At 35.8% G+C, this 22283-nt stretch overlaps 1 protein-coding gene across 2 annotated transcripts in view; it reads right to left on the minus strand.

The window, feature by feature from the left end:
- Positions 1 to 8426: 8426 nt before the first annotated feature.
- ZFC3H1 (zinc finger C3H1-type containing) overlaps positions 8427 to 22283 on the minus strand; it is a 52133-nt gene continuing 38276 nt past the window's right edge. For both annotated transcript variants that reach the window (XM_079142403.1, XM_079142402.1), the window contains exons 25-35: positions 18142 to 18247; positions 17861 to 18059; positions 17250 to 17344; positions 13884 to 13994; positions 13519 to 13623; positions 13239 to 13404; positions 12042 to 12142; positions 10499 to 10600; positions 9809 to 9848; positions 9478 to 9540; positions 8427 to 9348 (exon numbers count right to left, since the gene is read on the minus strand). In XM_079142403.1, coding sequence (XP_078998529.1) covers positions 9211 to 9348; positions 9478 to 9540; positions 9809 to 9848; positions 10499 to 10600; positions 12042 to 12142; positions 13239 to 13404; positions 13519 to 13623; positions 13884 to 13994; positions 17250 to 17344; positions 17861 to 18059; positions 18142 to 18247 — 1226 coding nt within the window. In that variant the 3' untranslated portion in view covers positions 8427 to 9210. The remainder of the gene's footprint in view (positions 9349 to 9477; positions 9541 to 9808; positions 9849 to 10498; positions 10601 to 12041; positions 12143 to 13238; positions 13405 to 13518; positions 13624 to 13883; positions 13995 to 17249; positions 17345 to 17860; positions 18060 to 18141; positions 18248 to 22283) is intronic.

Raw genomic sequence — 22283 nt, forward strand, 5'->3', positions numbered from 1 at the left:
AAATATGTGACTTGAGCTGGGCATGGTGTTGCATGCCTGGAATCCCAGCCGCTTGGTAGGCTGAGACAAAAGAACTCTCAGGAGTTCAAAGCCAGCCTCAGCAACTTATAGAGGCCTGCGGCAACTTAATGAGACTATCTCAAAATAAAATATAAAAAGGGCTGGGGATGTGGCTTAGTGGTTAAGAACCTCTGGGTACAATCCCCAGTACCCCACCCCCCAAAAAAGAAAACTATGTGACTTGTAGCTATTGCATTTCAGACATTAAAATAGATGTCCAGTGATTTAGGACACTTCTTCATTCTTTTCTAGTTTAAATGATGGAATCCATGCATTTATCACTAGCCTACAACAGTGTTTTTGAAACTTTAATGTGTGTAAAATCACATGGGGTACTTATTAAAATATAATTCTAATTCAGTAGGTCAGTGTAGGGCCTAAGATTATGTATTTCTAGCAAATTCCCAGAAGTCCCTGTAGATACAAAAGATAAGCAACAAAGGCCTAGATTACTGTAATCTTTTCCCTTAGCACATTCCCTACACTGAGGTATCTTCAATGGAAAAAACTTGTATTCTCTTTTCATCTCTTTGCATCCTCCTCCTCCATCAACACAACATTGTTTCCAAAGTTTTCTTAGAACTTTCATTTGCCAGATAAATATTGGTTCAAATGAAATTTACTTGATTAATTTTCTGTCTCTACTTGTTCTTCAGGTCTTCATCTAATGAAGTTTTATCAAGTAATCAGACTCTGCCATCCTATCTTTTCTTATTATACCAAAATACTCCCCTAACCCACATTTTCGAGTCATCCTTCTTCAAACAGCTTCTATAATCACACATCCAGTATGGCCAATTATAGCTGTTATTTATCATGTTCCAGTTAGATACTGTGCTAAGTCCTTTACCTGTATGCTATTATGTCCTCAAAACTCCAAGTGAGACAAGGACTAGTATTAACCCATTATTAGAAATTAAGAGTTGTTAAGTGAACTTTTTCATGATCATGTAATCCAAGGGGAACCTGAAGTAAAAGAATTTAGGCACAATAAAAAATCTTCTCAGCTCTACCCACTGTGTATCTAAATATACAACTCTTTCCTTGCCCATTCTTCCACATTTCTCACCTTCAACAGAAAATTATTACTTCAATTTCCTAATTAATGTAGCTGTAAGAACATATTCCTTTTTTGTCCTCAGCAACGTTATTCCTTAGGCATAGACCCACAGGTGTTTAGCTGAATTAACTTAGTGTTTCACAGGACAAGAACCTCTACTGAATTTCAGAGGCTCAATTTTTAAGAAGGGAGGTAGTTGATGAGAATGTTAAATATCTGAAAAACCCAGGGGTATCTGATTTCAGACACAGTGAGTCCAGCTGTTTCCACAAATATGTCTCTTTTCAACTCTTAACTCTGCTTTCCTCTTGGGTCTCTCTCAGAAGGGGTCTAACAGCACTGTGGAGGCACCACTGTCCTAACAGTATATAAGCTCCAGGCTTACATACTATTAGTTTGATAATAAAGAGTGAGTCCCTTTATCAATAATTCCCTCAAAGGTCTTATTTATTGAACCAATTTTACTCTAGGGGTTTTAAGTTACCAATTAAGGGCACACATTCAGGACTCAGGGTTTGTCACTTACTATCTTTGTGACTTGGTTACTTAACTTCTTGTGACTCTATTTACGTCTGTAAAACGAATTCAAAACAACATCTTGTTGGGTTGTGAAAATTTAAATGTTAGCAAACCTCAAGCACTTGGAACAGTGTTCCATATGCTGTGAAATCTCAACAGTGTTGGTTCTTAAATGCCCATTCTTGAGTCTGTCTGACCAGCTAAGTCTAGGAAATGTGCTTCCAGCTTTACTATTCCAAACTAAAGAACTGGAAACTTACAGAATGGAAGGGATTTTAATGGTTCACCATTTTTTTTTTTTTTTTTCTGATCTAGAGCTCAGAACAAGCTAGGCTCAAGTTGTTAACTTCACTGTATAGTCTGTTTACCTGATGATGGCATGGCAGATATTTAGTTGACCCACAAATATGTATTCTTTTACATACTTCAATTATTATTGTCTACATAGCACCTAAGACAAAGACTACATTTCCAAATTGTAACCAAGTCTTTGTTCTGAGCAACAGAACAAAAGCCCATGTGGCATATCAAGCTTCTGAAAGCACTTATGTGTATAAACCCAGGGCTTCACATATGCAAGGCAAGTATTCTATCACTGAGCTACATCCCCAGGCCCTAAAATACTCTTGAGATGGGGGTGGTGTGTTTTCATTTTCCCTTCCATAGAATGTACCAAAAGGACTGGCCCTGGAGAACCTCCTAGAATCATGACTACCAACCCATATGGAGCTGTTATGCCTTTGAGAAAAGGGCCCACCCCTACCACAGAACTTGAGAGTTCAAGCAGCCACTTTGTGCACTCAGAAAATGTCCTTTTTCTGCCATGTTCATTTTTCCAGTGCCCAAGAGTGCCTGATGAGCTGATCAAGGGCTTAATTTCAGTTCCATTTTAACCTTTCGGCTACGTAACCTTGGGTAGAATTCTTGTGACTGGTGCAACCATATGTAGCAGCCCTTTTGGGAATGGAGGTCACATAGGACAGAGCAAGAATCTAGGTCTTTCATCATGGAATGCCACAGCAGGCAGCCCTGGTCCACTGACTTGGGGCATTCATTTCATGACAGAAACTGTTGAACCACTGTTATTTTCATTTTTTTTAGTCTAATATAGAAGGCTCCTTTACAGGAAGCCCTGGATTTATTCTAGGCCAGTTTGATTCATATTCCACCCCCAGGTAGATCATACTGCTTTTATTGAGAACCACATTAATCAAGTAAATACTACAAATTACCCTTTGCTCTCTGCATTCTGTGATTTTTATCGTTTTCCATCACTGGAATCACAGCTTCCGCCAGGTTTGGCCTAATTACAATAAAAATCATAGTTTAAATTAGGAAACAAAAGGCAATTTTTTTCAAAGTATGCTCCTAGGACGTTATCTTAAATATAAACTTTATGCAAGTCCTCTTGTCTGATGAGGTCATTTTATGACTTCTGCCTGCAAGAATAAGTAAGTTTAAAATGGTCAATACTGCCATGCCCTTTGACAACTCCAATAAAGTGTTGAGAACAGCTTGGGTGATTGGTTGCTCTTTTGAGTACTGTATTAAAGGGTTGCTTTTATCCTTTATTACATGCAAAAAGAGTATAGCTAGCTCAGAATTCTCAGAATTGAAAACAGGGACAAGATTTTCATAGATCCTTTGTCTTAAAAATCTAAGGTCAAAAGTATCTTTTAATAGATAATTTACACTGTTATATTTTGGGGAGTAATATAAGAAACAAGCCACTGAATTTAGATGGCAATTTTGTCTTGTTTAAGATGCTGGAAGTCAAACCCAGGGCCTTACCCAGGGCTAGTCAAGTGCTCTACCACTGAACTATATCCCCAGTTCCTGTTCTTTCCTGTACCCCTCTCCAGCCCCAGTACTGGATATTGAAACTGGTGTGGGGGTGGGATGTTCTACCATTGAGCTATATGCCCAGCCCTTTTAGTTAGTTGGTTTTGTTTTGTGTGTATATGTGTAGTGCTGGGGATTGAACCCAGGGTCACATACACACTAGGGAAGTACTTTACTGCTGAATTACACCCAGTCCTTTTATTCAATTTTGAGACAGGGTCTCACAAAGTTGCCCAGGCTGAGGCAAGCCTCAGCAGCCAGAGCAGTTGAATTATAGGTGTGTACCACCATACTCAGAACTTAGGCTTCTTAGAGATAGCAGCTAACTCATGCATGAACATTGGTAGGATCAACTGACAAGTGATGAAAATATATCCAGAGGAAGTAAACTGTTATTTTGTATCAACTCTGCCATTTTGGAAAATGATCCTGAACTCAAAACTTTTTTGATTTCTATTATATGATCTCTTAACATCCCTGAGGTTAAGTGCACATATTTCCATATTTTATAGATTTGGAGGTGGAAAAAGAGACAAGCAGCAAAGAAATGGCCTGTCATGATTATACAGTTAGGTAATGTAGAGCTAAATCAAACACCTATATCCTTGAGATGTACTTTTTCACCACATTGGTTGACTCTCCTGTATTTCCTGAAAGTATTTCTTTGTAGCTCCATTTCAACCAACATAAAATAAATGCCAAACCTATCCTCAGGCAGACTCTTAAATTTGACTGATGTGCCAAGTTGAATGTATGTTTTGGCCTTGGTAGTGGATACCCCAATTATTTCCAACAATGTAAACAGATTGCCAGTCCTCTATTGCTCAGTTCCTTTAGGCTGCTGGCTATGATTCTATTTCATATGGCTTACTTCACTAGGAAGAACATTTACATGTGTCAAAATGCATTCTACTGTCATGTATAACCAATTAGAACAAATAAATCTTTTTTAAAAGAACATTTACAAGATTTAATTTGCCCTTAATTTTGGCTAACCTGGTATTATTGAAGCTTCTGGATTACCCATTCAAGGGCAAAAGCAGTGTATGTTCTTTTAGAATGGATGTGATAGTAATTTTCACATTTGTATTTAGGTTTTAATTCATAGAAGTCATATTTATTTATATTTAGGATGGCTTTCACAATTTATTAGTCTTTCAAAATATACTGTTACTATGGCATTTAGAATACAATCGACTCATTCTGAATATTCTAATCCATTTCCCATGTAAAAAAATTTTGTCTTTAAACTAGATAAACAATGCAGACCCAGTAGCACTAATCAATCATATCACTTAAGACCAATCATACTGGGCTCAGATATTCTGGAACCTCTGCTTTCTTGATGACACCAGGAGGGCACATATTCCAAGCTGTGCACATTTTTTTGTTCCTCAACTGAACCATTTTATTCCTGGCTTTACTTAGATTCCAGTTAGTTGCAAACATTTCTGGTACTGTAAAACAGACCATTTGGAGAAATCAGTTTGAAACACTGAAGACACTGGGCAATCTCCAGGCAGTTCTTCATATAAATAGAAAAATAACCATGACTCTTCAGAAGAGTAATGGAAAACAACTGTGTAGCTTTCACAAAGCACTGAAATAGTGCTCTGTAAGTTGTAGATATTACTAAATGATGAAAACAACATATTATTCATGGATTATTCAAGAAGTCAGAGGGGAAAAAAAGTAAAGGCAGTAGCAGCAGTTGTAATTGCAATCAGACTTTCCATATCAGAGCTCTTTAAGCTGGGTCTAAGATTCCTCCTGAATGCATGGGGATTTCCAAGCACAAGTTGCCTCCAAGAGGACTCATTTCTAGACAGGCTGCTATGTGAGTTTTATTCATCTTACCTGTTATTGTATCTAACCAATTGTCAGTTGAGTGAAATCTGCAAAAAGTTTTTTAGAAAAAATTTTAAAACATGCACAAGTTTCTAAACGTGCAAATTCTTCTACAATACTCAGGTAGCAATGGTATGTAATTTTTAAAAGTAACATTATTGGCTTCAATTTTTCCTCCTTCATCATTTGGCCAATAATTCACTTGTTTTCAGGAAACCTTTCCCAACTTCCAACTCAAGTTAAGATACCCTTTGGCTGCTTCCTTGGCATATACTCTTCTGTTTCTGTTAGTCTGCAAGAACCTTGGGAAGCTCTTTATTCACCTCTGCATTTAGTGCCTAGCACACAGCTCATATGGACTTTGCGGAGAGGGAAATAATATGATTCTCTTCTCTGAGGACTCTGAAAAACATGTTATGAGGCCCCTCTTTTGACTAAATGAAAAGTAGAGATAAATGTTATGGCCATTTTACCACCTGTGGAAGAAGGACATAGCTTCCTGTTATCTACCTCAAAGGAGTCACACAGAAAAAGCTGAAAAATGTTTTCACATCTTTTGCAGGTATCTCCACCAAGCAGCATTCAAAAAACTCTGCATAACCATTACCGAAGAGGGTTATGTGAATGGTGGTGTAAGATGCAAGAGAGGGAGGGCAGGGCAACAAGCCCTCAGGTAGTCATTCACTGCCCCTCACTCTCAGTGAAATACAAGTGAGGAACACCTGCTGAAAGTAAGTGGACATACTTTTTGGTCGCCTATAGAACAGTCATAAAGAAGGACCACCACCCCCCCCCCGCCCCCCCCAGATCTGCTCTACCACCTACATTAAGGAGCACCAGTGCTTGGAAAGCTAAAGACCCAACTGTGAAATTGTGAGGGACAAAAAACAAAACAAAACTACAGCATCAGATTTTTTCCTTAGAAATCTAACATTTTGTTCCAAAATGTTCTGCATAATAATTACTGTTAATTTCTATGAGTGGCAATGATTAAATTGCAGGTATAATCCCAAAACATGAAAGATCATTAAAATTTTATTTGCCCCTTCTTTCCCTGAACTAATGTTAACACAAATATGAAAGCAGACTTAAGGAAATTATGACTTATCTGTGAACATAAGACAGCTTTAACTGAGAATATTGGCCCTGCTTTTCATTCTAATGACATGTTCCTACTTTTTCAATAACCCTGGAAAATAAATATTTGAACTACAATCTCCAATAAAGTCCCTCTATATTTGTTGTTAGTCTTAATCACCTTTTGCTTGTCTGCTTAGTGCCTTTAACTCTTAGATGTTGCACCTGGAAGATTGCAGCTTATTTTATGATGTAGGTTTATATGCCCTTTAATTGAAAGCAAACCGCCTTAGATAATCCTGTGACAACAATGTTACAAGGTCCACTTTCCGTTAAAAGGCAAATAGAAATATTAGGTCGTTTTCTAAAATGAAAAAAGAACACATAAAAATACACCATAATCTACTACTCCATTTCCTTCATCAGAGATAAAACCCCACAGCCTAAATGCTTCTTTTGTGTGTCTTTTTCCTCCAGTGAGGGCTGAGGGGTGCAAGGAAAGGAAATTATAATTCTCAATGACTATTGTTTTTCTCCCTGTACAACAGTTCTCTGCCCGAAGTTTTCAGTCATACAGTATGTTAAATGTTTTTATATTCAAGTTACTGTAATAATATCAACTTTAACCCAAAATTCTGCTTAATATTTTAATTATTACATATGAAAGCACTTCATTAAGAAACAAAACTAAATATGGAAAGATAACAGGAACATAATATTTACTCTTAAACAGTGTTTGCTATCTGTACATGGAGGTTAGAGTGTAAAATGACAGGGAAGAAAGGTGATAAAAGAGGATTTTTTAAGGCAATATAATTTTTATAAGATATCTTTACAGTTTTAAATAGCAACAAGACAACTACTGAAAATGAAACTGGACCTATTTCTGCATGACTGTGTATGACATGTGACTATCAAACCCTGGAATTCTTACAAGGTACAGCCTGCATGGATGGACTCTGGAATTTCACGCACCAATTCAAAGGACTCTTTATATAAGAAACAAAAAAACTCAGGCCAAGTAGTTATTGCTGATGGAACTGTTAGTGCAACAAAAGCTCAAAGCTTGGCACTATCTTCTAAAAACTAACACATTCCAGTTAATATCACAACTATTAAACCATGGGGAGACAGACTGCAAATATCTTTCTAAGCACCTAACTACAATTTTCAAACAGAAAGTTTAGAAACAGAGTAGAAAGAGCTATTAAGACTAAATATTTAAATACATACAATCCATTCCTCTGGGATTCCACCCAAATTTCTTCAATTTGAGAAAGATCAGTAAGTCTCCATGTCTTTTTCTGTTTAAACGAAAGACACTAGAAAAATAGTTTCCATTCTTAACCCCACCAAACAGCACTTACTAGACAAATTTCTACTGCTTGGTAAACATATGGTAATGCCTCAAAACCTGGTTTTATTTTAAGCATTATACAAATGAGAAGATGTGCAAGTTTGTCTGTCATGGGCTGCTACTCTGCCTCTAACAGACTACATGTAGCTAGCCGTATCAGATCTTAATAGTGTGTATTATTCTATTTTTCTGCCAAAGTTTAAACAACTCAATATACACTGAACAAAAGAAAAAGCAAGGTCTCCTTCACATCTGGCCATACCAATATTTAACACAAGATAGCATGTCCCTGAGCAAATCATTCAGACTATAGTTGGGAGATACTTTGTAAGCACAGATTTTGAGAGCAAGGGTTTAATGGTAGTCTAATCTAAACCTATCTATTCTGTCCTCAAACCAGAACAGGACCCATCCTCCCATTAATTAAAAAGTCACTGGAATTTTTTTTTTAAATGGGAAGTAGTTTCAGAGTTAAAGTATTGGTAGTTTCATTATGGTGAATGTCCATATCTCCTACTTTTAACCCATTCCCACCAGTATGAAAAGTGAATAAAGACAGCAACATGTTTTAAAAAGTTAACTTATATTAAAAATATTTTGTATATAAACAACTTTAATACTACAAAGTAGTATTTCAATACAAAGCAGTTCAAATATTAACTGTTCTTTAAACTGTTAAACTTTATTATAAATTAAAATTTCTTTACAAAAAAATTGCACATAATATTTGACCACTCTTAGGTTCTGATGCACTGGCATTTGCAATAGTTTCTTTAATCTTCAAGTTAAACAGTCTCGGCAAGGAGTCCAGAACGTAGAAAGGGCAATAAACAACCCTGTTAGAACATTCAAGTGCAACTAGCAGACTGTGGCCATGGAAGTTACACTTTCCTTAAGATGAACTGCTTAAGTTTTAAATCCTGAAATGAAGAATCTCAAAAGATTTAAAAAGGAAGAACTAAAAGGGACTGCCTGCTTTTTAACTGTAAACACAGCCCTGGAAATTAAATCCCAAACAAGAATCTCTCAGGCATCAGAGAGTGTCAAGTGAATCAGGAATAGCACAACATAAAGGGAGAAATTAAGAAAAAAAAAAAAAACAAAAAACAAAAAAACAAAAAAAAAACAAAAAAAACAAAAAAACAAAAAACAAAGTAAAATTAAAATAAATGTCAGTCACTTTGAGGAGCTATACTTACGTACATGATGTTATGAGAATCTGGAAGGGCCTAGAAGCAGGCCAAACAGGAAGTTCATTTATCCAACTGAAGAGGATCATGTTCATTGCTTCCGATTTTGAGGATAGGATATTTTATGGGACTTGAAATGATCAATAATGCTTGTCTGCCTTACACAGACCTTAGCCAGGGATCAGCCTAATCTTGAAGAATCATTCAAATAATTTTGGCAATTATTATAAGGACTTAGAACTGACTGCACCCAGTGTTCAGTGATTCTTGCTTTCTGTTTTGTTACTGTTTAAATTTAAGAGCTCATTTAGGCTGACTCCAATCTCTTGGCACTTGGAAACTAGTTTTCTCAGGTTATCAGTTTTACCTCCTTCTGATGCTTCAAACAAGAGTTGCTGTAAGAGACAGGGAAGTATAGAAGTAAGACAGAGCTAGAGTTTGGGCATTACCACATCAATGGATATGGCACATGCAGAAAATTTATAGGAAAACATCAAGGTAAAATAAAAGATAAAAAGTATTACATCTTTCCATAGTGATGCACAAAGAGGTAACTTCTGTAAGGCTCTCTGATATAAACGGTGGACCTATAAGATAGATACACACACAATTCCATCAGAAGACATAATGAAAAACTCCTTCATAATCCTATCTGTTTAAAAAGAGTGGTACTTAACAAAATACTAACACTCAAGACAAAATGGTTGTGTTGGGTTTGGGAGTTTCCAAACATTTAAGAGTTCTTGAAATGTTAATTTCTATGCCTTAATCCTTTTAAATTGAGAAGTCAGTAAAAGGGGCAGAACAGCTATAAGGAAAAAAGAGTGACCCATCTGATATTCAATTATAACTTACCTCTCTTTGCCCCTTTAGAACAATCTCAGCAGCAATGGCTCTAAGGAAAAAAAAAGGAATATAGAAAAAGGAAAAGAAAAATTTATATATCTTTGCACAAAATGAAACACCACTGGCAGAATACTGACTGTGGGAATCTGAGTACAAAACTTCCTGAAAGTAACAGGCTACACTTCCAAGGAGGGTAACCTACAGTGAAAAGAAAAATTCAACAATTTTTATCAACTTTACAAGAATAGAGCAGACCAAGTGTTTTGAACATCAATAACGTTCATGAAGAAAAAAGTATATATTCCTAATTACTAGTGAAAAAAAATCCCTGGCTCTAACACCTTTAAAAGAAAGAAGAAATCAGACAATAACAGGGGGAAACCCCCACAGTTGAAAGGAGATGGTCTTACAGTGTCTGTAATAGACTTATTCATTTGATAACAGTATTATTATCTAAATGTTCTCCCTCAAGGAAAATTGTTAAAAATATATCCTCCTTTTGCTTTTAGAAGCAGCTATCAATGAGCACTCACTCTCAGCATTAAATCATAGCAAGTGCCCAAAAACAATCTAAATTAGAGATCTGTCCAGGAAAAAAAAAAAAAAAATAGATGTCATTTCAAATGATTTACCTGTCTGGAGCAAACCTTATAAATAAAAGCAATAGCTATAAAAACATGTACATGATTGTTGCATTACATTTTCCAGGTGGCCAGGCATGTTGGGATATTATATGTAAACATCTTGGCTTGAAGTTTCAGAATCTGAACATTGCTTTCTTCCCATTCATGTTGAAGTAGCCTGTAAAGTATATTCAGGAAAATGAACAAAGCATTGAAAATGTAGGGAATCCTGTATGTGCTCTATGAGCAGAATTTCTGATGAGGTATAAAGTCTGGTTAAATTCCATCAAGGCATTAAGCAAATATTTGTAGAAGGCTTCTTATTACTCCAGGGACAGGAATGTGTCTAGGCTCATCTTAAACTAAAATGAGGGTGAGGGTGAACCACAGATGACCACAGAAAATAAGTACCAAAACACAAAAGTGGGAAGTTATCAACAAAACCAACAATCACCTGTATTCTAAAATGCCTACCATACTAAAAAGGTCAAAATAAAACCACATTTTGTTTCACATTTCATCAAAGATATTTCATAATTCAAATGTCTATTATTAGCTTCTGCAGATTAGCATGTTTGCTAAAAAATTTAATTACAAACACTGTAATTACTTCTGTCACAACTCAAGGCCTCTGAGTTTTTTTTTTTTTCAAACTCATACCATTTCTCCAACATATGTGCTAAGTGGTAGGCAAATACTTTAAAATATAAGGGAATATTTGGTAAATACTTTAAGTATATTATGAACCATAATAAACAAACTTATAAGATACAACTGACACAGTGGGAATTAGTGCACAAATAGAAGTTGAAGCATTAGCATGTTAAAGTTCCTTTTCAGAATTAAAAACAGTTGTTGAGGGTGAAAATAGGTTTACTCTATCAGGGCAGAAAAACTACAAAGAAATGCTCAGAAACCTTCTTATTTTAATTAAATGTATGAATCCCTAGATCAATGTTTCTCAAATGTGGTTTGAAGGTTCAAGTTTTGGAATTCACATTTTAAATGAGAATCCCAGAATTCCAGTGCATGCTAATATTTGAGATCAACTGACCTATGAAAATGTGAAAATATCCTAAGCTATTCCCTCTGCCACGTGAAACATGTTTATTGTTATAACACACATGTGAGGACAGGTTGGTGTGTGCTTGAAGAACACAGATGAACTTTCCTTAAATTATTTGTCCCCTTACAAACTGCAGTTTTCTGGTGAACAGGTTTTTACACTGGATTTTTTTTTTTTTTTTTTTTTTTTGCAAGGGAGTGTGGAGGGGGTGGGGAAGACCAGGGATTGAACCCAGAGGTGCTTAACCACTAAGTCACATCTCAATTCCTTTTTATTTTTTATTTTAAGACAGGGTCTTGCTAAGTTGCTGAGGCTGGCTTTCAATCTATGCTCCTCCTGCCTAAGCCTCCTGAGCCACTGGGATCACAAAAGCACACCACCACAACAAGCTACTTTGGATTTTGTATGTATAGATAAGATGGCTTAACAGGTCTGAAATTAAAGTAGTATATATCCATGACAAAACAAGTGGAAGTAAAGACTGTTTTATAAAGTTTTCAGGAATCATTTTAAAAGATGAGCTGAGGACCAAAAGAATTTTCTTTCTTCTTACCTCAGTGCAAGTCCAGAATTAGTTGGCATAACTGAGCAAAACCGTTCCAAGGTTTTGGAATGCTGGGTCTTTGGAACACAGCTCAAATAAAAGAAAATAACCTGTAAAGGTTGAGGGGGAGAAAAAAATGAACACAACCAAACTGTGAAATCCAATTACCTATGTGTTTTTTAATGAGAAACCAAAATGGTCTTTAAGACATGAATGTATAAATTATAATAATGTATGATGCTGTTACAGTTCCTACCATTAATTATATTAGTGACTTTCCAAATATGAATTAGGAAATATGGTCTAGTGATGAGAGCCATGGACAGAACACTGACAAGAAGCCAGGAGTCCGGGTTTTCATCCCTGAGTCTACCTTTACTTGTGGTATAGCTGGGCAAGTCATAGGGCTATTAATACCTGCCACATCTTGCTCATGGAATGCCCGAGTGTAAATGACTTAATGTCCATAAAGTGGTTTGAGATCCTGGGATAAAGAATGGCATAGAAGTACAAAGCATAATAATTGGTTATCCTGATTAGCAACAGAACCACCCCATAAAAAACAAAAACAAAAAAACACATATGTTCTAGTGTACACTGAGCTTTAGCAGGATCATCTGGTTTACATACACTGCACTACCTGAAAGGGATCTGTGAAAATAAGCAAAAAATCCTTGCTTCATTACCTACAGTAAGATACCCTTTTATAAATATATTATTAGTCAAATTCTCCTAAAATTTTAAACCACTTGATTTCAGCTTTCTTATGCTCTGTGTACAGTTATCTTTGCTTGACAAAATATTAACAGAAAGAGCAACTATAACAGATAAGCCCATTCTTATTTATTTTGAAGTTTCAAAATTTTTCATTCAGTAAAATTTTCATCTACTCAAGCAAAACATTAAGATATTATCACCACAGAATCCTTGGTTTGATCTTTCAAATGTTAGCATCCTTCAATTTTGCTTCAATGTTAAATTTTCTTCAATACAAGACAATCATTATGCACATTTATCTTAAGTGAATCTTAAAGGACACTGTTCCTAAATTTTGAAGAAATAAGAATCATAGTCAAGAGCAGTAATTGCTAGGAAAGTGGTCCTAAGAAAAGCTCTCTTAATATAAAATGGTAGTCATTTTTAATTTTTAAAGTCCCTTGGCTCTGTACAAACATCTAGAGAAAAAAAAAAGTTTCAAGTTCTTACCCTATTATGAAATTCATAGTTGGACCAGTAATCAGCACTGCTAAAAGGAATAGGGTATCGGGCAGGGACTGTAACCAAACATCTATTCACTAAATCAGTAAAAAATTTGAATTCTTGGACTTTATTTCTGGATCCAGCAGCTCTATTATTGGCAAATACAAGATAACTGCCAAAAGAAAAATATAAATTTAGAAAAATTAAGCCAAAAAAAGCTAATCACCCTTTCCCCCACCCTATCCCCTTATTCCAAAATCCCAGTCTTAAGAGGAAAAAAACTTACTCCATCCAAATCTTCTGTACGATATCAGATCTCATGGCCACCCCTAAGGCTGCCTCATATGCTTCCACTGTCTCTTTAATACTTGATTGAAGAGGATGACAAAGGCTGTTTAAGAAAGGAAGGAAAATATATGTCTACAGGTCAATTCTATTAAGCTAAAGAAATAACAAAGTATATTTTAAATATTACTACAATGGAATCCTTCTTTTGCTCTTTCTTATTTAGTATGTAATAAACCATAGCATCTCTTCAATTGTGCTTCAGTGACTAACACCAGGTTAGTTCTAACCCAGTGTAATTTGGTAGTAAACGGCAAATGCAGGCCTAGAATGCAACATTTTTCTCCACAGTGGATAATGGCTCACCAGTAAATCAGCCACAAATAAGGAACTTGGTGGTTAAATATGTCATCATCAAAATTCCCTTTACATAAACGGGCTGGAATGTCAAGTGGTCCTGGGATATTTAAGAGATAGCTGAGAAAAAAACAAGAAAAACAAAAACCCAAATATTGTTTGAAATTATGCCTATGCAAACAAAGATTACAAATACTTTTTTTTAAACCCTAGGATTCAACTTAAATTAAACTGAAATATTTGAATAAAGGTATGAGACTTTCTTTTCATGCATATACCGTATCTCTTTGGTTACATCTCTAGGATCATATATTAACTCAGAATTTTACTGTTTTACACCTACATGAATAACTCCACCCCTAAAATGAAATTATTATTCTATCCTCAATATCAATATACCACCATAATCTAATTAAGCCTAAATTAAAATACAAAAGAACAAATGAAACTAGCTAGTATCCAAAATTTTCTCACAAAAATTTATGCTCTCTTGTGGAAAAAAAACTTAAGTATTTTAAAAGTTATAAAACGTGGTATATAAAAAAGGTCTCACACACACACACACACCCACGTAGGTTTAATTTTAGATACATCAAAGTATACTCTACAACATATTGATAAGGCACTTGTCAAAGAGAGGTCCATGAGCAAATAAAGTTAGAAAATGTTGTGCCTTATAGTCCCCTTTGGAAAACCACAATACATAACAGGATATTCAAGTTTCTAAGAAGCTGACTGGTTAAAAAAAAAAATCTGTTGGACTGATGAATTCAGCTTTACTCCCAATGTATATGAATCTGTGTATATGTAATACTTACCAGCATCTTCAATAACAATGTTTTTAAATGAAATACACTGGTCTTGAAAATAGAAATAAAGTACAATGATTTACCATGGATTTTTAAAAGACTGAAGGTAATGAGTTGTAATAGATTAGGCTGGGCTATGGGGGGGGGGGGCAATCACAAGAAACAGGACAGTAGAAGTCAGGTTGTCATCCTTACTTTATCATAACCAGTTATACTACCCTGGGTTAACCACTTGACTTCTATGGATTTTAGTTTCCTCAACTAAAAACTGAGTGAGTCAAAAGAAACAACTTCAAATCCAATTTATGAAAGACTAAATCTATTTCGTAGGCTAACTTTAGTAACATGAATTGATTTCAAGTTAATTTTTCTAGCTATTCTCTTAATCTTTAAATTGATTTGAAATACATGAAAATTACCCCATCCAGTTCTTTCTGCCTGTCATCTTTATACTACATGTCATATAGAAATAGTTGACAGAATTCAACTCCAGATAAATATTATAGTGCTAAGTATTTAGCTCTACAATTTCTACTCATAAAATTAAATATTTTAAGGGCTGGGAGGACAGTTCAGTGATACAGCACTTGCCTAGCATGTGTGAAACTCTGACTTTGATCCCCAGCACCTCCCCACAGAATAAAACTTAAAAAGTTTTTCAAATATTTTGAACCTCTTAAGAGCACTGACTTCTCCTATTATAAAAAGTAATTATATTTATACATTTTAAATATATATATGGACAAAAAGGCAATACCAAATAATATTTCCTCTATTGCCATTCTCCTCATATCTAATTCAAAAGACATCCCAAATTAATTGAAATGCACTATTTTTGTATGGACAAGAGCTAGAGTATTGCCTAAATAAACTAAGCATTGGCTTTTTCTAACTCTTAGTGAATTATGAATTATACTATTTTACAAAAGAATGACTTAGTAATGATAAATTATTAATAAACAATGTTTGGAGGTAATCTATTTTCAAATCATTATTGACACCATTATTTACTCTGCCTAATTAAGCTGACATCAAGAAGATCTGAAGATCTTTGATTAGTTACCAAAGCAGAAATTGGCAGCATCTTCTTTTAAGCTAAACCAATTACCTCCATGCCCAAGGGAAAACCAGAACCAGCAAGTCTGTGAAGAGTTTGGTTCAGCCTTGAATTAGTCCTTTGCCTAAATTTCAGAAGTTAAAGCAATCTAATTTAAACAAGGGAGAAACTGGGTATCAGAAAGGTGAACAATCTCTAAATTCCTTATAGAATAGTTTAATTCTTTCCCATTAATTTGCATTTAAAATCATCTTTTTTGTAACATGTTAATCTGGATGTAGAGCAGAATTTCAAGAAGAACAACTAAAATCACTGTCAATTAAACTGGTTACCAAAAGAGGACAGATATAGAGATTTGAGTCCAAAAAGTAACACTGACCTCAAATCTCAAAATAAAATTTCCACATTCACAAAAAAAATCTAGGGTAGAATGACCACTTAACAAAATCTGGGTAATTTTTTACATCTGCTTTTACCTAACACAGCTATACAGGGTAGGGTATGGTGGGGAGGGAAGGCTAGGAAGGTAGAAGGACCTAAGAAAAATGTTTGCAAGCATCAGACTTGCTAAGGTTTTATTTTTACTCATCAGGAATTTCATTAAGAAAAAAAAAATTTAGGAGACAGCCAGTTTAGATGTTCCCTGTTTCAGTTCTTCCTAACATAAAGTAGTAGAATAAATCATAACAACATATTTTCCTTTTGATGCATTTTACTTTAAGAGTAATGAACTATGCCTATTTTTGTAAATCAAATTTTACTGGAACATAGCCATGCCTGTCATTTACATATTACCTGTGGCTGCTTACTCACTACAACAGCATGGCTGAGTAATGCTGAAAAACCACAGGGCCTTACGCTTAAAAACTTACTTTCTGGCTCTTAAGGATGTTTGCTGACCCCTACAGAGAGAAGAGGAAGGAAAGAGAACTTTAAGAACCTCTCCTAAAAATCATTCTTTGTGATCTTTTGTGGCCTCTTAATGTTGGAACAAGAACTCTCAGCAAAGCAAAGACAGTAAATACAAAGTTCTATAATGAGATACTGAGAAACTGATGGTTGAGAAAAGAATTCTCTAAAACTTCTTACTCAATATTTCCAGAGGCTAAAGCAGTTCTTTTTAGAATTAAAAAGAAAGAAAAGGTATATATATTATTTAAATCCACTTTAGATTGTCAAATAAATTATACCTCATTTTTTCAAAAATCAGAGATCGTTCAGGATAATTAGTTGCTATACACTAGAGTATTAAGTGCTAAAATTAACAATAACAAGTTACCTTAAGCCTTACTTTGTACAGTGCCTTTATTCTGAAGAATGTAGAAATACTTTACATCTCATCTCAATTTTATTATTCTATTTATTCTAATGCCCTCATATTAGTTGTGTAAGTGGGTGTTTAAGTATAAAAATCAGTCTAATATATAATCTGTTCACACACAAAAAAATCACCTTTCCACTGAGCTATAATCTCTCATTTATCTACAAAACAAGAGTTCTACAACTTACCGAAACAGATCCAAGTTACTATACTTCTCAAAACCAGGCTTAAAGAAGGATGCAATAAATTTCCGCAAAAATGGAAGAAGATTATCGCCTCGATTCTATTTAAAAAAGAGGGAGGGGGATATAGATCAGGTTTACAGTGTTTAATTAAAATGTTTCAAAGGAGAAGAAGGCCTTTAAAAAAATCACTAAGTTTCTTCTTGAATTGATAGGGGTAGAGTTAAGTTTGGGATACATTCAGCTAACTTGTATATTCTAATCTCTGAATTAAATTAAACTAACCATTAAGTAGTATATCATCCAATACTACCAGAGGGTCAAATCTCTTCTGCCAAAAATCTATTGAAGAGATTATCACGTTTGACAGATGTTAGGGCTATAAATATGAATAAGACATAGTTCTTGCCCTCAACGAGTTCTTAGCGTAGTATATAAATCAGCTATAAACAAAATTACAAAGCACTGTAGTAAGTGCAATGGAAGAACTATGGGAAAGACAATGAATACCTGATACAACTTGCAAAGGGCAAGAGGAACAGGAAATGCTTCCTGGAGAAGTTATTGATAAAGAAATTTCAAAAAACACACTTTAAGAATTATGAGTCATTTTTTACCTGCAAGATGAAGAATTTGCACATATGATAAAAAATCTCTGCATTCTGAGGAAATTTTTCAAATGCAGTAAGCCACACTGTTCTGGCTCTGTCATGCTGATCTGTTTGCAAATATAAAGCAGCAAGGGCTTCTAATAACTGGCAGTTCGTGGGACATGATTCCAATAAACATTTACAAAGCTCCATTGCAGCCTCATACCTTAACAACAAAAAAAAATGTCTAAACACATGAAAAGATTAATTTTTAACATAGGGTTAACTGCCTTTCAATTAAGTTTTACCTCTCTAGGAGCTGGTGCAGAGCAATCATGTTTGTGTAAAGTGGAAGGCAGACTTCTATTCTTTCCTCAATGGTAAGGCTCTCATCTGTACAAGCTTTCACCGCATCTACCCAAAAACATCATAACATGAATCAAATACAAAATCAGTTTTACTGTTATTTTTAACTCTAAGAGACCAAAGGGAGAAGATGTCCCATCTCTTTGCTTGCCCATTTTCTTTTACATCAAAACTGCCGCCTTTTATCTGAAGTATTTCAGATTATCTCCAAACTCTTAAAATTCAATACATTACCCTTACGTTCCTGGTAAGAATAGAACCTTCCACATGAACTCTTGCTCATATGTTTTCACTTAAACAAGTATCTCTGCAATTACCCTAAATTTCTTAAAATTCATCTCAAAGGGAAAAAAACAAAACCCAACACATAATGACTTTTCATCTTTCCCTGATCACTTCAAAGGAAGTCTTTCTCTGCTGTTCCACAGCCATTAAATATCTTCCCTAACTTAGATTTTTCCTTTACTCCATCAAAACACACTTTTCCCTTTTAAGAGTTCCTTACTTACAACTTCTTATAAAATACTACAATGTTTTACTTTTGACAGTTGTCACCATTTCCTCCTTCCCCAATGGTGATATAACTTCTTCGATTTGCAGAGTTAAGTGAACATCATTATTCAATATCTGAGCTCTTGAAATTCACATATAAAGATTCGCATCTAACCAAACCTTTAAAACATCACCATATCTACTCTTTGATAAACACGTGACAATATTCTTCTTCTCCTTCTAATTTCTTCTTGCCTTTGCTTTAAAGAGATTGATTATATTTCTTGTTAAGTCTCATTCACTGACTTTATTCTCCCTTTTACTCCTTACTGCTATGCTCTTAAATCTTGTATCCTCAGAAAAAAATATCTCATAGCTTCAGCTCCAGGTTGAGTATCCCGAAGTATCACAAGTGTTTTAAATTTGGATTTTGGGGGGTTTTAGAATATTTGCAAGTATATAATGAGAAACCTTGGGGATGGGACCTTTGTTTAATCATGAAATTCATTTATGTTTCATATACATATTATACACATAACCTGAAGTTAATTTTATACAGTATTTTTTTAATGCTCCTGCATTTTGACTATGACCCATCACATAAAATCAGTTGTGAAATTTTCCATTTGTGCTGTCTTCTTGGTGCTCAAAGCACTTTGGATTTTGGAACATTTCATATTTTGATCAAATCAGGGCTGCTCTATCAGTACTGAATAATTTATTTTAAGAGCACATTAAAAACTGCCACGTACTTTTTAATACAAAAAATTCTGTACTAATAGCTCTCACATCCATTTATCTATCCATAAGTGTCCTTCTGAAGTCAACTTTCTCATTTCCATCTGCCAAGAATCATTTCCACTTGGATGACCAATTACTATTCACAACTGCTAATACACATACTTAGTAGTTGTCTATTAATGTCACTTTTATATTCTCAGTCATTTTTAAATTTACATTTAATTTTGTGTGCATGTGTTCTTTTCTTCTTCTTTTCCAGATTTTCTTATTGGTGCATTATAAATTATGTGTAATAGAATTCATTTTTACTTATTTCTACATGCATATGATAGCTTTTCTAAGTCTTAAAACGTTTTAAATCATCTGGGATTGTTCCTTTTCTCCTCTTCTCTGACATTTATTCTCTCTCCCACATCTCTGTGATAACTTAAAATGTCTCTAACAAATACTTTGGTTTTGAATGTTACTTTTCTTCTCAGTTACAGCCACCAGTTTCTGGTGAGTTTTCCTACCTGTAGTAAAATTTCTCTTCAGTCACATTCCCTCTTCCTTCAAGAACCAATACTGCCAATTATATCTACAACACTTTCAAAGTCATCTGATACCATTTCACTTACCAAGATTAATCCCTCTACTGTCTAGCACAAAATTCTCACTTTATAGGAACTCTATTCTTCAAATTTCTCTTCAAATCCACTACACAAATTGCTATTTACTTGTTATATTTATTTAGCTCCTCTAACATAAATGTTCTTTCTTTTCTCTTTTTTCACTGGGCTATTCAACAAGAATTTACAAAACTTACAAATATATCATAGGGGCTTAATAAATAGGGATTCATCATAGGTCCCTAGAAAATACAGATATAAATAAGACAACCATCTTTGAGAAGGCCCACTATGTCCAATTCTTCTGTAAAGTTTTTCTGATCATATTAACTTACAACAATCTCTTCTCTTTCCTTGTATCAAATAATTCTATAAATCACAGATCCTAGTTTCTTTGGCAGCACACAATTTATACTATAAACTAATACAGAGCTAGATGGCAATGTATATTTAATAATTATGGCAAACGTATGGCTTTTATCTTCTGATCAAAAACTGTTTAGGAAGAAAAGGCTCTATGCCCTATATCTGTTCAACAGCAGATACATCATTTAGAATACAATGGCAATGAAACTCTTTGATTGATGGTGGAAATATGAATTAGTTGAAAAGAAGAGACCTATCTTTTAAAACTTTCACCTTAATAAACTGCTTTTAAAAAAAGCACCTAGGTTCTCTTAGGCAATCAATGCATCAAACCTATGTAATCTATACTACCTATATACTTAACTCATCTCCTTCACCATATTCAGAAATGTGAAGTTTAAGATGCCAGTGCCTGTGGGACTAGGGTTGCGTGGCTCAGTGGCAGAGCACTTGTCTAGCATGTGTGAGGCACTGGGTTCAATTCTAGTACCACATATAAATAAATGAATAAAATAAAGGACTATCAACATGTAAAAAATATTTTTAAAAAAAGATGCCGAGCCAGACCACCAATCCCCAGCCAAAGTAGGATACCATCGCACAGAGCGAGCCAGCCCACCTGCCCCAAACCGAGGTAGGACTCCATCGCGCAGAGCTACTCAGCCCCCCGACCCCTACACCAAGGTTGGACACTATTGCTGAGCCTGCCTGCCTGCCCCCCTACTGCTGAGGGACACTGCACTTGCCTCTGTGCTGACTCAGCGCACCCTCGCTGGGGCTCCCCAGAAGCTGGGGCTTCTTTGGAGGCTGGTGCAGGCATTTGGAATTATTCCTGAGGGCATGGTCATCATCATCGGAAGGGTGGCTCCCTTCCTGAGACACCTACAGGTGACTGGAGGCCCTAGACAGGACTCAGGATTCAAGAAGAGGAGGTATTGAAAGACTCAGGACCAACTCAGAGCCATCGGGTGAGTCTCTCCCACTGGGCGAGGCTCCCTAGACGGGTCAGTAGTCCCGGAATGCAGGGAACTTCGCGGAGTACAGTTGCCCAGTGAGACTCCTCCACTGGAGCCCTGAACCTGGACAACCAGGAGCACTGTAGAGGAGGACCACACAGTAGGAGACTTCAGTGCAGAGTGAGAGTCCCAGGCCTGGGCAGTAGGTCCGGTACCCAGGGAATGTCGCAGAGGAGGGTCCCTCAGAGAGAAAGTCCCTGGCAGGGCCAGGCCCCACAGGCCCAGCGGTAGTTCTGGGCCCCAGGAACATGGTAGAGGAGGGCTGCCCAGCCCAGGTGGTAGTTCTGGACCAAAGGGATCTTCTTGGAGGAGAGCTGCTTGGTGAGACATCCCCACTGGGTTAGTCTTCCCCACAGGGTGCGGCTTTCCCACGAGGGCAATAGAACCAGAGACACAGGCCCAGACCAGCAATGCCCCAGCCCGCAGTGTAGTCCCCCTTTTGAATGACCATTGGTCAGCAAGTGGAGGTGCCTCTGCCCACCAACAAGAAATATACCCCACCTGAAGGCCACCATCCCTAGAGGGGCAGCTTCCTTGTGGAGCACTGCATTATCAAGTTCCTCCAAGACTTCAGGCTACTGAAGGGGAGGAGGTGAATTATTGGAAATCTACAGGGACACTATAAATCAACAGAGGAAATCTGTAATATCTCAGTTTCACTACTAGAGAAGTAGATACCTGACCAATATGAGAAAAAAAGGGAAGAAAATGCCCCAAACAAACCTAGATGCTACATCAAGAAAATCCAAAGACAGCATGGCAGAAGAAATGTCAGAAAGTGAATTCAGAATGTACATAACTAAAATGATCAGAGAAGCAAATGAAAAGATGAAAGAGCAAATGCAGGCTTTGAATGATCAC

The sequence above is a fragment of the Sciurus vulgaris genome, assembly GCF_902686455.1.
Source record: "Sciurus vulgaris genome assembly, chromosome: 5".
NCBI lineage: Eukaryota > Metazoa > Chordata > Mammalia > Rodentia > Sciuridae > Sciurus > Sciurus vulgaris.